The following is an 18,588-nucleotide window of genomic DNA, read 5'->3' on the forward strand; positions in this document are numbered from 1 at the left end:
GAGAGAGGAAGGAAGGAAGGAAACAAAAAATGCAAAACCTTTACGCAAGTGTAAGGCTCTGTAGGATATATGACACGGTCTTTTGTCTTCCTGTTCAGCCAGATGAAATAAAAATGTCAAGAACTAGAGGAGTGTGGTGAGTTGAACGGTAGCCCCCTGAGAGATAGATATGTCTACATCCTAATCCCCAGAACCAGCTAATTTTACCTTATTTGGGAAAAGGATCTTTGCAGATGTAATTAAGGACCTTGGATTGAAGAGATCATCTGGATCATCCCAGTGGGCCTTAAATCCAATGACAAGTGTCTTTATAAGAGACACAGGGAGGAGATTTAACAGATACAGAGAAGGGAATGTGGAGATGGAGGCAGAGATTGGAGTGATGTGGTCACAAGCTAAGGAAGCCAAAGAATGCCAACAGCCACCAGAAGCTGGAAGAGGCAAGGAAGGATTCTCCCCTAGAGCCTGTAGAGGGAATGTGGCCCTGATGATGTCTCCATTTCAGACTTCTAGCCACCAGAACAGTGAGAGGATACATTTCTGTTGTGTTAAGCCACCCAGTTTGTGATAATTTATAATAGCAGCCAGAGGAAACTACAGTAATACAGGGAGAACCAGGGGAAGGACCAGATGGACTTAATATAATCAATATCAAAGTTCAGAGCCCAGGAAATCCCTGCTTTTCACACCCCATGCACTGAGCAAACAAGTGCCAAAGAGCCTCTGGAAGACAAGTTTATACGCATTTATATCAAGTGTGTCTAGGAGCTTTCTGAGGATGCTTTGATTTCAGATTCCTGGCCTCCAGAACTGTGAAATGATCTCAGTTGCACATTTTCTAATTGCTATATGTTTGGGCAAAGGAAAGACAAAAAGTTATCTAGTGGATGGCTGTTGCATAGTCACTTTGCTACGATATTAATTTATGTATGGCTCCCTGTTTTCTATTACTCAGCAAAAAATGTTTAATTGTACATGTTCAAGACTACAAAAACCATCTACAGAACCTAATTCATTGCCTCCTAGAAATTCTATAAAACAGCTCATTAAGGCATGTGGGAAAACAGACAAGGCACGCAAAAGAGAAATAGTAAAGCAATATGTGATTGGGTACAAAATACCATTCACAACCTATGGAACAGTTAAAAGACAGACAAAAAGCAAGTACATTTTCACAGTGGAAGGCCCTGTGGGGGAGTAGTAAAGAGAAAGGAACTGAGTTTCCCTATGATCATCTACAAGTTTTCAGGAGAGAAATAGAATTCTAGGATTTGACCGTATGTTTTCTGCATGTGAGCCAGTTCTCCATAACCCGAGTATTTAAATTTAATACCATTCACAAATATTTATTGTAATAGATGCTAGAGAAACATAGCTGAGTAAAATAATCTCTAACTCAAGGAATTCACAATTGGGGGCAGCAGGGAGACATATATAAGGAAATAATTGTGTTTTGATGGAATGAGCTCTATAATACAGCAAGTCCTTCAATAACATCGTTTCGTCAAAGGTCCTTTTGTTGTAACATTGATGAAGGGGAAAAATCAATTATGGCTGGGCCCACTGTCTGTTTGCCTGCTCTTCCCCAAATCTGTAGTGAGTTTTCTCCAGGGACTCTGTGGTTTCCTCCCACATCCCAAAGATGTGCACGTTGGGTGATTTGGGGTGTGTAAATGATTCCAGTCTGAGTGTGGATGTGGGTGTGAGTGTGCCCTGCAATAGAAGGGTGCTGTTCAGGTTGGGTTCCCAACCGCCACCCTGAACTGGAATAAACGGGTTGGAAAATAATTTTCTGACTTATTTTTATTAGTCTTTATTAACTATATGTATAGCTCATATTTATTTCAATGTTTAATATTAGAAGTGTTTGGGGTCTTTATGTACAAGTTTGGTGATGTTTCTGTGACCAGAACTATACAGAAGGAACTCAACTCTTATTTATGTCAATTAGCCTGTATAGTAAACTTGGCTTCACTCTACGTCCTTTTGCTTCAAGACCTAACGTGAAGGGAAGGACCTACACAGAGCCTTATCAGGACCTGGGTGAAGGAGCCACACTTGTAGTCCGTGGCTGTGCGGGGAAGTTGCAAAGACAATATGACGTTTAAGCTCCAGTTTTCCTGATGAGTAGGCCTCCACCTTGCCGGTGAAACCTAACCCGCTGCACGAACCGGGGCTGGGGCAGCGTTTTAACCCGGCACCCAGACGTCACGCTCCCGCCCAACTCCCTCTCCGACAGCCGCTGCAGGTGGGGTTCGCTGCCGCACGGGGGCGCCCTAGCCCGCGCCTCCCGGGCCCTTCCGTTTCCGGCCCCGGGGCCCCGCGCCGCCCTCGCCGCCGGGCGTCTAGCGGCCGGGCGCGCCCCCTCCTCCGCGCGCCGCGGGTCGGTCGCGGCTCCCGTCACCGGGGCAACCGCGGCGCCTCCTCCGCGCCGGCTGCGATCGTCTCTCCGCGCCATTTTCAAACTGCCCTCGGGCCGGAGCCGGTGTGTGGGGCGGAAGGAGCCAGCGAGGGAGGCAGGGTCCAGGGCGATGCGGGCGCAGGCGGCGCGAGCGGCGGCGGGAGCTGCGAGTGAGTGGGATCCCGGGGCGGAAGGGCCGGAGAGGCCGGCGGCGCCATCGCTGCCCCGGGCGGCCCCCACGGGCCGGGGGTCGCGGGGAGGGAGGCCGCGCGGCCGCGGGAGGAAGTGGGGCCGGGCGGGGCGCGGGGACGCCTCGCTGGCCCTGCGGCCGCCACCCCGTCGCTGCCCGCCCGCCCGCCCGTGGAGCTGCTGCCGCGCCCGGAGGCCCCCTGCGCGGCCCGCTACGGACCGATGGGTTGATCTAAAAGTTAAAAAGCCTTCTTCGTGTAAGAATCTTACTCGTGTGTTAGAAACGCAGACATGCCCCCCAAGTGGGGACCAGAGCCGTTTGTGAACCTTTGAAAGCATCCCCGCCACCTTCCGGTCGCTACTGTGTGGGGGAAGGGAAGGACTCCGAGGCCAGCTCAGTTCAGCTTGTGTTTTGGTTTGGGTTGTCGGTGCATGCATACGCACGGGATACGTTAGTGAAATAAGATGTCCTGGCTGCCAGACGTCAACGCCCAGACGTAAGTAGGTGGCTAACTCTAAACACGCTGCATGGGGGACCCGCAAACCTAACCGTTTGTCTTGTTTGGCCAGAAACTTGCAGTATAGCCACGCTGTCGGATGATGGAGGTGGCCCCTGGGGCTGGAGGCAGTAGACCCACGGGTGGGGAAAGCCCAATACATGTTTGTTGGTTTGTTTTTGTCCTTGGGAGGATTTTCATCTGTTTTCTTCCGTCCTGGGTGGTGATTTTCTTTTTTTTTTTTTGCTTCATTCCCCCCCCCCCCCCGTTTCTCTGCAGGATGTGAGGATTATTTCTGAGTATCCCAAGTTGGTACCAGACTTGAGTGGTGAAGCCCTGCTATTAATAGTTCTTGGTTTGACAGGTGTTATTTCTGACATCTCCAGCAGTTTCTCTACAACACTCTGCGTCAGTCAGGTCCTTCTGTGGAAGGGACTTAGAAAGTCTAAAGGGGTGACACTTGAAGAGGTTAGGGAGAGTAGGGAAGAAGACAGGTTTGTAGAAAGGACTAATCAAGGAGAGGTACTAAGTGAGAAGTGGTTTGGTCAGTCGAGGTGGTGTGTACAGAAACCAGAGAGCTGGACCAGGACGCAGGAGACCTGACTGCCACCTGCTGTGTGGCTCGTGGTTTGGAGAGTTGAGGCAGCCTTTCCTCATCTTGGAATAATAGGGAGGAGGTCGTTTGCCTCATCTCCCTGACCTGTTACTTGTGAGGATCAAAATTTGCACGTATTCACTTGTGTTCATGGTTTTTAAATTGTGAAGAACAATAGAGATATAAAGCAGTGTTTTTTATTTGGTTTATAGGATTACATTTGCCTGGGAAAGGTTAGAAAAGAGCAAAGTTTCTAAAGAAGTGATCTTTGGATAAGTACATATTAGGGCAGGTTGATAGAGAATATATTCATAAATGTTTTAAAAGACAAGGGATAAAAACGTGTGCAGAGATACTTATCTGTTTGTGTCTTTTTTTATAATCGAAGTAAAATTTACATGGTGAAACACACGGATCTTAAGTGTACTATTTGAAAAGCTTTGATAAATGTATACAATTGTGTGCACAAAAGTGTACTATTTGAAAAGCTTTGATAAATGTATACAATGTATACTACTCCAATCAACAGAATATTTTCATCACCCCAGAAAGTTCCCTCTTAACCCAGTCAATCTCTACACACCCATCACCCCCCGCTCCCCCACTGCTGTTCTCATTTCCGTCCACATATTTTAATTTTGCCTGTTCTTGAACTTTGTGTACATAGAATCATACAGTATATTTATCTGGTTTCTGTTGCTAAATGTTCAAATTCATCTGTGTGGTTGACATGTATTTGTAGTTCCTTCCCTTTTATTCCTGAGTAGTATTACGTTGTATAAATATATCATAGTTCATCCTGTTGTTGACAGATACATAGGTTGTTTCCAGTTTGGGGCTATTATGAATAAAACTGCTGTGAGTATTCTTTTGTGGATGTTTATTTTCATTTCCTTGAGTAAAATACCTGGGAATAAAATTACAGAGTTATAGAGTATGTTTAACTTTATAAGAAATTGCCAGACATTTTCCACAGTGATTTTATACTCTACTCAGCAGTTAAAGATTCCAGTTGCTTCAAATCCTTGGCAACATTTGATATTGTACTTCTAATTTTAGCCATTGTAGTATGAGTGAAATTTCACCTCATTGTGGTTTTCATTTGTATTTCCCTGATGGCTAATGGTGTTAAGCATCTTTTCATATGATTCTTCCCATTCAGGTATCTTTTGCAAGGTGCCTGTTCAAATCTTTAGCCCATTTTCTTACTGGGTTGTTTGTCTATGTTAAGAGTTAAATTTAAGAGTTGTTTGTATATTCCATATACAAATCCTTTGTTAGATATTATGAATAATTTTTTCCATTCTTGTTTGCCTTTTTGTTTTCTTAATGGAATACTTTGAGGAACAGACATTTTTTAATTTAATGAAATCTAATTTATCAAGTTTGTCTTTTATATTTAGTGCTTTTAAAAGAGGCTTGTCAGGATTCTCTGCCTACCTCAGGCTCAGGAAAATATTCTTTGTTTTCTTTTAGAATCTTTATTGTTTTAACTTTTGTGTAATAGGTTTATGAAGAGTTACTTATTTTAATGAAACAACATGAAAATCATAAGTATTCAGTTTAAATCAATCTAAATATTCCAGAAATCTGTCTACCTAAAGAGAAAAAGGAATTGCTTTCTATTAAAAGAATTGTTGTTTATTATGAAACAATAATGTTAACTATCATAATAAAATTATGTTTCACACTTTTCTTTTAGGACTTTAATTTTTGGAAGTGAATAAAACCAGTTTTGGAAGACAAGATGACTACAGCTGCAGAAAGAAAGTATATTAATATTAGAAAAAGATTGGATCAGTTGGGATACCGCCAGACTCTGACAGTGGAGTGTTTACCTTTGGTAGAAAAACTTTTCAGGTAAAGATGAAAATACAGTTCTAAACCTGTATGATCCTTTATCCCATTTATCTAGTTTCTGATTAACTTCACACTTCAGTAAAGAAATGGGTAGATTTTTGAAAAGTTTAGATCATCTGAAGCTCATCTATTTATCTTAGATTCTAGTCCCTTGTACTCAGTTCATGACCTCTACATTGCAAAACTCCAGGGGTCACCATTCACACTATACTATTCAAAGTAAACATGTCTGAGTGGTTTTCCTGTGAATAGAATTGTAGTTTTTTATGTGGTTTTCTGATATAGTTGGGAGTTCTATGTCTGCCTCACTTGTCTTTAATTACTATTAATAATGGTTCTCTTAATATGTGGTTGGTCATTTCTTTAGCTGTCACATGTTACCTTAACTGAAAGATTCTTTGTGATTTTTATTTTTTTCCACATGAGTTCTGTTATTGTGGTTTGAGACTTGGAGCTGGGACATTGCTTATCAAGTTTTTGCAGTAGGATTATAAAAAATGATAATGGAAAAGAAAGAATGGCTGAAAGATATTTTGTGGTCTTTATTATAGCCTTCAAACCCTTCCTGATTTAGTCCCTACAGCTTCATCTCCCATGTATGGAACAACTTGAAGTTCCCTAAACGTATGTACACTCTTATCCTTGGTCTCTCTGTAGCTGTTCTATCTGCTGTAAAGTCCCTTCCTCCTTTGTCCTTGGGTTTGGTTAGGTATATGGCCTGCAGGACTCTGTCACGTCTGTTATGTGCTACCTTAACTACTTACTATTATCAAAAACTTCTTTTTGACTTCTCTTTAGATTCAAACTCCATGAGACTAGAGATTGACTTTATCACTACTCTACCTAGGACAGGCTGCACACATAGTTGGCACTGAAATATTTGTTGAGTTTATCATGTAGTAGTATAACTTTTTGATAAACTGACAGTAGATTATAATCTCCATGATAATGGGTTCTTGATTGTGTTCCCTGCTCAGTGAATATTGTTGGAGTAATATGGTCTATGTTCTTAGAGGTAAGGAACTGATTTTTATTGTTTTGTGTACCTGGCACTTATCGTACATCAGGCACTCAATAAATATTTGCTGAATGAACAAATAAGTGTTACATATTCCACAGGATACGGTACATGGAAGATGAGCCAGAGGGGAGATTCAAAGAGGATTCTAACTATATATATATTTCATAACTTTTAATCAATATTGTTTGGAAAAATTTTTGAATACTTCTTGGTACCTTGAAAGACTCCTAGAGATTTTGTTTGTTTTTCAGTTTCAGCTCACTTAGCATTATCATACTTAAGCCTTTTTAGAAATACATTTTTAGTGATGGGAAAGTTAATGGAATGTTTCCTTGCATTTACATTTTCTTTTCTTTAATTCTAGCGACCTAGTTCATACAACAGAAAGTCTTCGGAAGTCAAAATTATCTGCTGTGAAAGCTGAAAAAGAAAGTGCCAATTTTGATTTTGTTTTAGAACCTTATAAACTTGAAAATGCAAGATTGAGCAGGGAAAATAATGAATTATACCTGGAATTAATGAAACTGAGAGAACAATCAGCCCAACACATTAAAGGTAAAATTTAGTGATTTTTAAAATGCAGCATTTTATCCTTTTCATTTTTTTATATAGGAAAGGCTAGTGTAATGTTATTTTTTTTTTTACTAAGCAAAGAACTTTATTAACCTTTGTTTCAAACTTTATTCTCAAGCTTCTTCACCTTAATTAGCTGCAAAGAATGATTTGTGTATAAGCAAAAACTGAAAAGAGCTGCATTGTGCAAGGGGCTTGGGCTTAAAAATATTACAGATCGAGATTTTTATCAGATGCATGAACAAAATTTTAAAAAGCAGTCATAGTGTAAAATAACACCTCCCAGTAACTTCTTCAAGTTTTATCTTCTTGACTCAATTCAGTGTGCTTCATTGTTGGAAGCCTCATCAAAATTCTCCACAAGATCTGGAACTTCATCATCATCTTCCCCATTAGCAAAGTGGTGCTTTTCCATCCCCAGACTGTTTGGTCAGAGCTTTGGCTCGTCTTCTTAAACTAGTGAGACTGTCTGCACCGAGCTCGTGGAAGAGGCCAGGTAGCCTTTCTATCAGCTGCTTGGTCTCAGCTGGCCTGTCTGTAATGGTGAGAGTGTTCACTGCCAGACAGGCCTGAACTTTAGGGTTTTAAAGTAGATCACTGTTCCTTGGTTTGTGAACATATCCACCTCTTCACTCCAGAGATATTGTTTACCCCTAACTTCTTTAAGCAGAACTGAAGTTATTCATCATCTGCTGTAGGTATTCTGTGAACCACCTTCTTTCTGCGAGCATTTCCTTTCCCACCATTGTGCATTTGTGCCTGCAGTTGGGCAAGTTTCTCCTGGTTCATGATAGTTTCTTTCGTCTTGTGGGAGAGGAAAGTCCACCCCATGGTGGGGACTAGGGTTGGTCTCTGGGGATCTTGGGCAGACCAGCTGAGTATAAACACACACACTGGAAATGCAAGGTGGCAGCTAGAGGACGCTAGTCTAATTTTAAAACTATTGATTAGTAAGTGTGAGAGTCTTGCTACAGCTCTTAAAATTCTATAGGATGTGTTGAAGTGTTCGCAAGAAGTAAAATAAATTTTCATTTTGTATCTGTATTTGTCTCCACTATATCTGGATTAAATTTTTAGATTTACAATTGCTATAGAAAATATTAAATGTTGGAACTGAGGAAATGTTCTTGAAACTTTTGGTTTTTCCTTGTTAAAAATAGGAGGAATACAGTGAGTTGAAAACCATGTATCATTCTGATTCCTTAATTCTCCATCTTTAAGCTAGAAGACAACAGAATGATTTCAAAAAGACTGGTCAAAGGGTAATCATATGGCTATCTTATAAATTCTTCAATTCAGTAGAAAGCCCTATCTAAAACCTGGCATGAATTCATAAACCCTTAGCTTCATACCCAATCAAAAAGGGTCAGCCTGAAACTAATGAAAAAAGAGGGGATGGGGGCCAAAAGCCATGGTTTATATTAGTCTCATACAGCAGAAGAAAAATAATTTCCTTTTGTGCTTAATGACCTATCTGCAGTTTTGTTAATAGTGGTAGAAAAGGTAATAGCCTTTCAAACAAAGCATGTGTAAGAATCAGGTGGAACCTTTCAAATCGATGTGACTTTTTTGTGTTTTGTGAAATGGAAGAACTTCATAGATTCCTTGATTTGTAAAATAGTCTTTGAATCTTTTAAGAGTTGAAAACTTCTTTGAAGAAGTGTGCACGTGAAACAGCTGATCTGAAATTTCTAAATAACCAATATGTTCATAAACTCAAACTTTTGGAGAAAGAAAGCAAAGCTAAGAATGAAAAAATTCAACAACTTCAAGAAAAGAATTTTCATGCTGTCGTACAAACTCCGGGTAAGTCTGTGCCTTCTCAAAACAAATTACACACAGCTAATCTTTTAAAGATACTTAAACTATTGACAGAAATAGGACTTTGGATTTTCATGCTTAGACTTTAGTCTATATTTTTCAAATATATTTATTTGAAAAAATATATTTGGATAATCACATAAACATTTTGATTTATTTCTGAATATCCAGGTAGTATTTTTCACATGTGCTTAGAAACCTATTTAGTAATAGCTTTTAAATGTAAGAAGTCTAACTTCAGTGCCCAGGGCTTTATTTACTTAATCATTATTTTAAAGTCTCTTTCTTCTCCTCCTCCTTCTTCTTGTTATAAAAGTAATCCATACTCAAAGAATTTGGAAATGTTATACTTTCTTAGTTTATTTTACTATTTTTAGCTTTATGCTCAGTAGTTCTCAAGCAAGAGAAAAGAAATGATGGGACATATCCAAGTTGATGGTTGTCTAGGCGTAAGGTTGGTGGAAGAGTGTCTAGTACTAGTGACTGTCATTGAGATGTGTGAACCATGGGATCAAGATTATAGAAGTAAGTGAGGAGTAAGAAAGTGCAGATTATGAGACTAGGTAGCGACTGAGGGGTTAAAGAGCATAGTGAGGACCAATAGTAATTTGGTTAGAATTAAGATTGTGATCGAAGGGAGTTGAAGAACTAGAAACTGACACAGTTCTGAATGGTGACAAAGTACAAGCACAGTCATGCTGTGTGCTCGAAGCTGAGGGGAGAGTAGATTCATGAGAGTTGACAGATTAGGAACTGAAAGGCCAGGGTGAGGGAAAATTAGTGGGGCTCGAGATGGCAGGAAATGAGATGGAAAGACAGACTGTGAGCCAAAGGCAGAAAAGATTGAGATAAATGGAAAGATCTCAGAAACAAGTAGATTGAGGAAAAAAAGAGGATAATCAGATTTCCTGAGAAAAGAGTGGGACAGATTCAAGAGAGATTCTGGAGGTGTAATCTCAAGAATTTAGTGACTGAATGTGGTAGACTTGGGAGGTAGAGGAATTCTCAGATTTCTGTTTCACATGAATGGGGGCGGTGGATGATAGTGCTATTTATTAAGCTAGAGAATGTGGGAGGTGGAGCAGGAGTCCACTTTTGGATGTGCTTTGTTATACCACTGGAACATTCACATTGAGATTTGTAGTATTCAGTGGAATAGGTAGCTCTGTTCTCAAAGTGGGGCCCCAAATGGAGATTCAAATTTGGAATCAGGGGCCGGCCTAGTGGATCAGGTGGTTGGAGCTCCGTGCTCCTAACTTCGAAGGCTGCCGGTTCGATTCCCACATGGGCCAGTGGGCTCTCAACCACAAGTTTGCCCGTTCAACTCCTCGAGTCCCTCAAGGGATGGTGGGCTCCACTCCCTGCAACTAAGATTGAACACGGAACCTTGAGCTGAGCTGCCTCCCAGATGGCTCAGTTGGTTGGAGCCTGCGCTCGAAGGTTGCCAGTTCGATTCCTTGAGTCCCACAAAGGATGGTGGGCAGCGCCCCCTGCAACTAAGATTGAACACGGAACCTTGAGCTGAGCTGCCGCTGAGCTCCGGATGGCTCAGTTGGTTGGAGCAGGTCCTCTCAACCACAAGGTTGCCGGTTCGACTCCGGTAAGGGATGGTGGGCTGTGCCCTCTGCAACTAGCCACGGCAACTGGACCTGGAGCTGAGCTGTGCCCTCCACAACTAAGACTGAAAGGACAACAACTTGACTTGGAAAAAAAAATCCTGGAAGTACACACTGTTTCCCAATAAAGTCCTGTTCTCCTTCCCCAATAAAATCTTTGAAAAAAGACAAAAACAAACAAAAAATTTGGAATCATTGGCGTTTCATAGGAATTGAAACTATGGATGTAGTAGGAATTACCTAGTAAGATTATATAGTCTGAGAAGAAAGGAGAACCAAAAACCCTAGGGAAGTTGGCATTTGAGGGACTGATGGAAGAAGAGGATCTTTGAAAGATCTTTGAGGAGCAACCAAGGAAGAAAACCTGTAGGTAAGGGAAGGAGAAAATGGTTCATCTTGTTTAGTGTGTATCTACAAGTAGGTCATTTAAATACTTTTGACTCAGTTGCTTCATCTTCAAAACGAGAATATACAAAATTTGTTGGGATTCTAATGAAGACAAATTGTGGGTTATGTTTTTCTTTGTGAGGATCAATGAGTTTTTTACATACATGTCTAATCTTGGCTGGCTGCTGGGAAAGGTAAATTATCCATGTGGTTTGGACCAAGACAGGATATATTTATTCATAAAAAAAATTACTTGTGTTAGTTTTAAGGATAATTAAGGAAGCATTCCCCACTAATTCAAGTTATAGCATGATTGTATGTTACAGATGATATTCCATGATATACTAATTTTACTACTTAAAATTTCAGTTATCTGCGCTTTTGGCATTGCTTACTAAGCCTGTGTGTTTTAGTTCTCACTGCCTTAAGCTCCTCAATTGACAATTTTCTGCTGGTGGTGACTTCGTGAGCTCATAACAGTGACCACCACCACAAGGCACATTCAGTTTCTAATCTTGCCAATGACTGGTCCCCATCTAGTGGTGGAACAGATTAAGTCTGGGCATACATGCTATGTGTACAGAAAATAAAACTCGTTTTATAACCAAGTCATGCTGAGATTTTTATAAAGGCATTTTTTTTTTATTGGTTTCAGGTGTACAAAACAATGTAATTGTTAGACATTTACACCCCTCACAAAGGGATAATCCCCCTCTCCCAATCTACTACCCCTCTGACATCGTACATAGCTGTTACAATACCATTGATTCTGTTCCCCGTGCTGTACTCCATGTCCTGTGACTATATATATGTGTATATGTTAAATTATCGTTGACATTCAGTATTATTCAGATTCAGCTTCAGGTGTACAGCACAGTGGTCAGGCATCTACACTGTCTATGAAGTGGTCTCCTAATAAGACAAGTGCCCATCTGACACCCTACAGAATCTTTATGACATTGATTATATTCCCCAAACTGTCTTTCATATCCCTGTGGCAATATTGTGGTTATCAATTTGTGCTTTCTAATCCCCTCATCTTCTTCCTCATCCCCACCCCACTCCCATATAGCAACCATGAGTTTTTTCTCTATATGTTTGAGTTTGCTTATTTATTCTGTTCTTTAGATTCCACATATAAGTGAGATGATAAGGTATTTGTCTTTCTCCATCTGACTCATTTCACTTAGCATAATGTTCTCTAGGTCCATCCATATTGTTGCAGTGATAAGGAAGACACTGTTTAGTTCAAGATCAGGGTGGGTATTTGTACCTGAGGGAGGAAACATTTTATTGATATGTAATATGAGATACAGATAGACATTATAACAAAAAGGCTAACCTCTAGAATATTTAATTCTAAGACAATGGTTTTGTTTCTTTTGAGTTTTTTAAATACACATTTTTTTTAGGTGGCAAGAAAAGAAGTATTGCTTTTAGGCGCCAGCGAATGCAAATTGACGAGCCAGTCCCTCCCTCTGAAGTCAGTGCCTATCCAGTTCCTCAGCCAGATGACCCTTACATTGCAGACCTTTTGCAAGTGGCTGATAACAGGTGCATTAAATCATTTTTTGCTTGTTAGCTTTAGGTAATTGATCACTTGATTAACTAAATTTCTTGATAGTAGAGCTTTTGTCTTAACTGTTGTATCTCCAGTGCCTAGCACAGAACTTTGCTCAACATTCGGTCAATACTTTCTGAATATATTCTGAATATAGAATGTTTTTACTTGTTTTGAAACTTTGATTTCAGATAGATCGTATACCTAATGTTTCTGTCCATATTTGCTTTAAAACAATTTAGTGCCATTTAGACCTGTGAGTATTTCAGTAGAGTCGCTTTGACATTTAGTTTCATCTCCCCAGTAAAGTTATCTTTTACAGGACTCTGTTACTTCAGATTCACATCAAATGCCAGTGGACATGGATAGATTTGTAACTGGCTTTGAAATTCTTGCTTTATGATTCTCTAGCTCTATACATTTGTATTTGCTTAAAATGGAATCAGATATAAATTCTGTTTTAATTTCAAGTTCATTAAGCTTTTTAGGAAAGGCACGATATAAGTGTTCTGGGGATGCAAAGATGGGCACGAGAGTATTGCTGCTTTTGAGAAGCTTACAATCCAGTAGTCAAGATGAGACAAAAGAAATACACAAAATGCCATTAAGAAAATTGTAGGGTTCAAAGGAGCAAGGCAGCACTAGTGACAGCCTCTATGGTCATAGCTGGAGAAACATTTTAAAATACGGAATGCAGAGGTGGATATAGCTGGTGCAGATCACTTTTAATTTTGTAGATTATGCAGAGAATGTGGGGGAGTTTTTCCACTTTGTTAATGTCAATATAACAATTTTAAAAAGTACTTTGGTTGAGGTACTGATTAAGATCTCTTAGGTCAGTTATACTCACACTATTATGTTCCTGTATTTATATGGTTATTTGACCTTAACTGTGAAATATTTTGCATTTTGTTCTGTTACAGTTATAATCTAGGACTTCTCAGACAATGTATTAGTATTTAAGCAGGTTTTTGGCTGCATATGTATCATTTTCTCTTTTTCTCCTTACCATTTTTCTGTCGAACCATTATAGTGGCATTAGTCTCTTGATTATCTTGTTTGTTTTAATTTGCACATGCACATTTTGTTCGTATTTAGTCATTCCTGCATATATATGAGTGCAGTTGCATATGTACTCTTCTCCTAAACCTAGATTAGTAGAAAATGTTGGTTCCAGTAGTAGCACAGAGGAACTGGGTCCAGTGTCACTTATTCCATCCATGGAAAATCTCTCCTAAAAGACCTGGCTTCAGGCTTTATCTTTCCATATGAAAGTGATTGTGTCATATATATGTTAATACTTGGCAAAGTTGGATGTAGTACAAATATATTTGGGCAATTGTAGATTTCACGTAATTTGGACAAATCTTGATTCTGTTAGAATTAACGAGGTCCAGAAAGGAGTAGCTTTTTGCAAGTTACTTGGAAAATTATAGTATTTCTCAATATTTTTCTTTTCTTTAGGATTACAGGACAGTTTATTAGAAAATACAGGATCAGTTAGGGTCAGAAAATACATTTAAGGCCCTTATTTCACTTATAAAGGTTGTGAATTTTGGACTATACTCTCAATTTCCTGAACCTAAGAATTAGCAGCAGCATCTCAGAGTTGTCTTAAGGATCAAAATGCACTTGTAGGTGTTTTATTGCATAAGGTATTGAATTTCAAATTATTTACCACTCAGTTTTTATCTGTTCTTATAAAATTAACTCTACAAGATGATATACTCTATTTATGCTTTGGTACACTTCATAGTCCATTGAGAAATGCAACGTAGAGAATGTATAAAAGAATGTTTCTAGTTTTGTTTCTTGTTATTTTGTGTTAACAAAAGTATATTGGCTTTAGTTATGAATATTAGTTATGAATTAGTTATGAATATATTTCAGAATTCAAGAACTTCAACAGGAAGTCCACCAGTTACAAGAAAAATTAGCAATGATGGAGAGTGGACTGAGAGATTATAACAAGCAGGTAGGATTTTCATTTATTTGCATACTAGGGACTGAGATGACTGCTATGATTGTGTATAGAATTGGGTTATATTATTTGAGATTACTGATACTGAGTTTTTACACAGCTTTTGTCTTTTTCATTAATTTCTTAATAGAGTTCATAGCTGGAATGGCTTTAGAGCAATTCTAGTCCATTCCCTTCATTATGCATTGAGGTGAATAGTAGTTTTTCATTTTATTACTTTGTTTTCTTTTAGGTGAATCATCTATTTCCCCAAATATAATTTTAAAACTGTTTCCATCTCAGGAGGTATTTTATTGAAGTATGCTGTGCTTTACAATCATCTTCTTATTCAATTTTTTACTCTTAACAGATTTTGGCATTTTGAACATAAATTTCTTTGAAAGTTACTCTTCTGTGTTGCCATACTTTTTGTGTTTTCTCTGCAAGCTCTAGTGTCTCAAAATAATATTCTGAAGAAGCAGAGGAATTCATAGATACAGAGTTCAATCATAACCATACAAGCTTTGTTCTTTTATACTTGTGTCTTTACTGAATTCTGATTTGGGTAATTACAGGTTTTCTTTCTTAATATGCTTACTGAAGTTTAAATTGGGTAACATGTTTTTCATTTTATTTTTTTGGAGTGATGTGATCTGCACATGCAAATATAGATGTAACGTGTTGGTATAACTCTTGTTTGTAAAGTACTTTGAAGATGATTTGGATAAAAATTGAGTTAAAAGGCATCGCAATAGTGTCATCCAAAAAAAACCTTAATGGAGAGATGTTGAAAATATCAAATATGCACGAGTTGAATATTATTGGTATTTTTCAACTCATAATTACACTTTCATCACATTTTTTTCCAAGTACTTTATGAGCATAAACCTACCAGTCTTTACCATCTCTGTGAGATGGCTGAGGTGTTTGGAGAAAATAGTCTGGCTATACTGATTGAAACTGCCAGTTTACTGTGGTTATCAATCTTAGCTGAGTCTGCTCTGCTATCTTTTTTTTTTTGGCTTGAGTTCTGTTTTTCTCAGCATATATTTAAAATTTTTCTGTTCTCTTTAAGCTCTTTCCCCAACTTATAAGGCTCCCCTTCTCAGGATATCACCTTGTCTCAACTTCTTATCTCTACCTTTAAAATTAGCAGTATTCACACAGGCTCACAAGACTCAATGGGTAGGGTGGTGTTCCTCTTGTTTAAGGCTTAGTCTTTCTGCCTGTTTTTGGCCCCATTTCCTCTCTTTTCCTTATGACTTTGCTTCAATTGATTATTCTTTCTTTAACAAACCCTTATATGGCCACTTTATAATAATTATTATTTTTTTTTTTTTTTTATAATAATTATTTTAATCTTCATAACATTCATGAGAAGATGCTATTATTGTCATCACTACCATTCCTTAAAATAAAATCACTTAACTACCGTATTTTGCCGTGTATAATGCGTTCCGGTGTATAATGCGCACCCACATGTTTGGCCCAAACTTTCAGGGAGAAAATTTTTCGTTTTAATTTTTTAATTCAAATTTTTATTTGTTTACATTTAGGTATTTGTTTTTTATATTACAAAGGAATTTTAGCATTTGTTTTTTAACATATTATGGTACAAGAAATTTTGTATGACAAATAATTACAAAACACAAGAACAGATACAAGGTACAAGAAATTTTATGTACCGGTAACAAATTTACGATATTTATGCACCATGTAAGACCAAGAACTCTTTGTCGTTACAAGTTTGTTGTTAAGTTCAACAAAACCGATTATCAGATTCCACGGTATTTTCCATTCGGATATCGTTAGTGATTTCTAGCATTACACTTTTAACTCATAGGCATAAATAAAACAATTAAAAACATTTATGTAGTTACGGAATTAGTACTACCCATGTATAATGCACATCCTTATTTTTCCCTCTCAAATTTGGACAAAAGAGTGTTCAGTCTACATGGCAAACTATGGTACTTCTTGTTACCACCTTCTCCTTCACCCTCATGCAAACTTCCTTAGAGTACCTTACTCTGTCTCCCCTTCTTTATCTCCTGCTCACTCCTTAACCTATTGCAGTCTGGCTTCTGCCCCCCAGTACAGAAGTTGGTCTGGTTAATGACACCAGTGACATTAAGTGCTAGATCCAAAAGGATACTTTTAGTACTTATTTTCTTGGCCCACTCTACTATTTGACATTATTGATAATTTCTTTTTGAAACTCTCCAAGACATCATTTTCTTTTTCTTTTTTTTAACCTCTTATAATTTTTTTTCTTTGCTTTTTCCCTCTGCCCATTCCCTGAAATATTAGTGTTTTCCAGGATGCTGTCTTTGACCCCTTCTCCTTTCCCTGTATGTTTTCTCTGGTGTTCTTACTCATTCTTTTGATTTAAAATATCGCCTGTATGTTGATGACTCCCCAATCTCTTTCAGGCTTCACTCTCTGCTGAGTTTCAGACCCACATACCCAAGTTAACAGTGGTCGTTTCCACTTGGATAAAAGTTTCTCCTACTCCTATGCCTAGTACTGAACTTGTTCTGTCTCAAATCTGTTTTTCCTCCTGTATTCTCTACTTTGATTGGTAGCATCATCATCATCAAGCCACCAATCTGTAGTCTTTCTAGATCTCATTCTCCTCTCTTCACTTACCACTCACCAAGTTCTGTCAGTTCTCCTGCCTAACTAAGTACTCCTTAAACTTACTTCTGCTCTACCTGTCCCGCTGTTTTATTTTAGGCCGTAATCAGCTCTCATCCATTCCTACAGTAGCTTTGCCTGCCTCTGGTTTTATTCTTTAGTTCAAAGTAATCTTTCCGTGTTTATCATAATTAGTTTCTTCCTAATTCTTCAGACTCACCTCCAACTATTAGTTCCCTTGCGTATTGCAGTCTAATCATACTGAATCATTTCTATTCCCTTACACATGCCATGTTGTTTTATCCTCTTGTGTCACTGACAGAAACATCCCTCCTTCTCTTCATTGCATCGTTTACTACCTTTTTGAACATATTTATTTGATAAGGCCTTCACTAATTTTCACAAGTATGAACATATGGAGAGTAAATCACTTTTCCCTTAACTACTTTGGTGCCATATACCTATTCCTTTATTCTACCATTAAACACCATATTTTATAGCAATTATTGGTTTACTTGTTAGTTTTCCCTATAAAGCTGTGTTCCTGAAAGTCAGGGACCATGTTTTATTCATCTTTGTATAAATGAGCACAGTTAGTATTGAACTGTGTTCAATAATTGTTGAAGTGAATGCTTGGTTTTTGTTTCTAATTTTTTTGGGGGGGTGGGGAATCAAATCTTAAAAGTGTGTGGGTTTTTCCAAATTCTTGCATGTGAATAAGTGTGAATTCATGATTGATAGTGATCTTGTTGATAATACATCTATTGTTGTCTAAATAATAATTAATTAAATTCACCCCAGCTTCCTATCCTTTTAAATATTGAGTTCCAGTAGCAGTTCATTTTTCTTTGTATTTTAAATTCATTCTTTTATTCTACATTTATTCCATTAGGCCCTGAAGTAGTTCAGACTCAGTTTCAATTTTCAACAGTTTGTTTTTATTTAAACACTGCTTAATTTTAGAGGAGGGGGAAAAATCCCAAAACTAAAATAGGAAGAATCTATTCAGTAGAAATACTTTTGAAAGTTATGTTGACAATTCTTATGTTGACATTTTCTGTGTTTATTTTTGCTCTACATACATGTATTTCATAATCTTGGGTGTGTGGATACATGAATGTAAATCTCTTGTATACATTGTGCAACATAAGAAAAACAGAATACATGCAAATAAATATTTATTCAGTGTTAATCATTTTGGTTCAAAACTAGATTTTAAAAAATGATATCATGACTTTATATCTTTAGATTGAGCTAAGAGAACGAGAGATAGAACGACTGTCCATTGCATTGGACGGTGGCCGCTCCCCTGATATCCTTTCTCTGGAGACTAAAAATAAAACCAATGAAAAGCTTATTGCTCATTTAAATGTGCAGGTAATGATTTCTATGATTATTTCACTAAGTGTGTAACTCCTGAGTGTTTCTAATGATCCATGGTTTTGTAAAAGTGACAAGGTTGTTCACTGA

General features: G+C 38.2%; 1 protein-coding gene and 1 pseudogene across 3 annotated transcripts in view; one reads left to right on the plus strand and one right to left on the minus strand.

The window, feature by feature from the left end:
* The first annotated feature begins 2,330 nt into the window (after window positions 1-2,330).
* Window positions 2,331-18,588, plus strand: part of CEP135 (centrosomal protein 135) — a 67,322-nt gene continuing 51,064 nt past the window's right edge. The window contains exons 1-7 of one of the 2 annotated variants that reach the window (XM_081042987.1): window positions 2,331-2,571; window positions 5,385-5,542; window positions 6,928-7,118; window positions 8,775-8,942; window positions 12,373-12,514; window positions 14,412-14,496; window positions 18,367-18,495. In XM_081042987.1, coding sequence (XP_080899113.1) covers window positions 5,430-5,542; window positions 6,928-7,118; window positions 8,775-8,942; window positions 12,373-12,514; window positions 14,412-14,496; window positions 18,367-18,495 — 828 coding nt within the window. In that variant the 5' untranslated portion in view covers window positions 2,331-2,571; window positions 5,385-5,429. Of the gene's footprint in view, window positions 2,572-5,384; window positions 5,543-6,116; window positions 6,167-6,927; window positions 7,119-8,774; window positions 8,943-12,372; window positions 12,515-14,411; window positions 14,497-18,366; window positions 18,496-18,588 lie in introns of those variants that run through there. The other variant, XM_081042988.1, reaches the window with a different exon arrangement.
* On the minus strand, window positions 7,456-7,967 carry LOC308495879 (transcription factor BTF3-like; annotated as a pseudogene). Its single transcript has one exon. The product of its transcript is annotated as a transcription factor BTF3-like (transcript).

The sequence above is a fragment of the Rhinolophus hipposideros genome (genome assembly GCF_964194185.1).
Source record: "Rhinolophus hipposideros genome assembly, chromosome: 1".
Classification (NCBI taxonomy): domain Eukaryota; kingdom Metazoa; phylum Chordata; class Mammalia; order Chiroptera; family Rhinolophidae; genus Rhinolophus; species Rhinolophus hipposideros.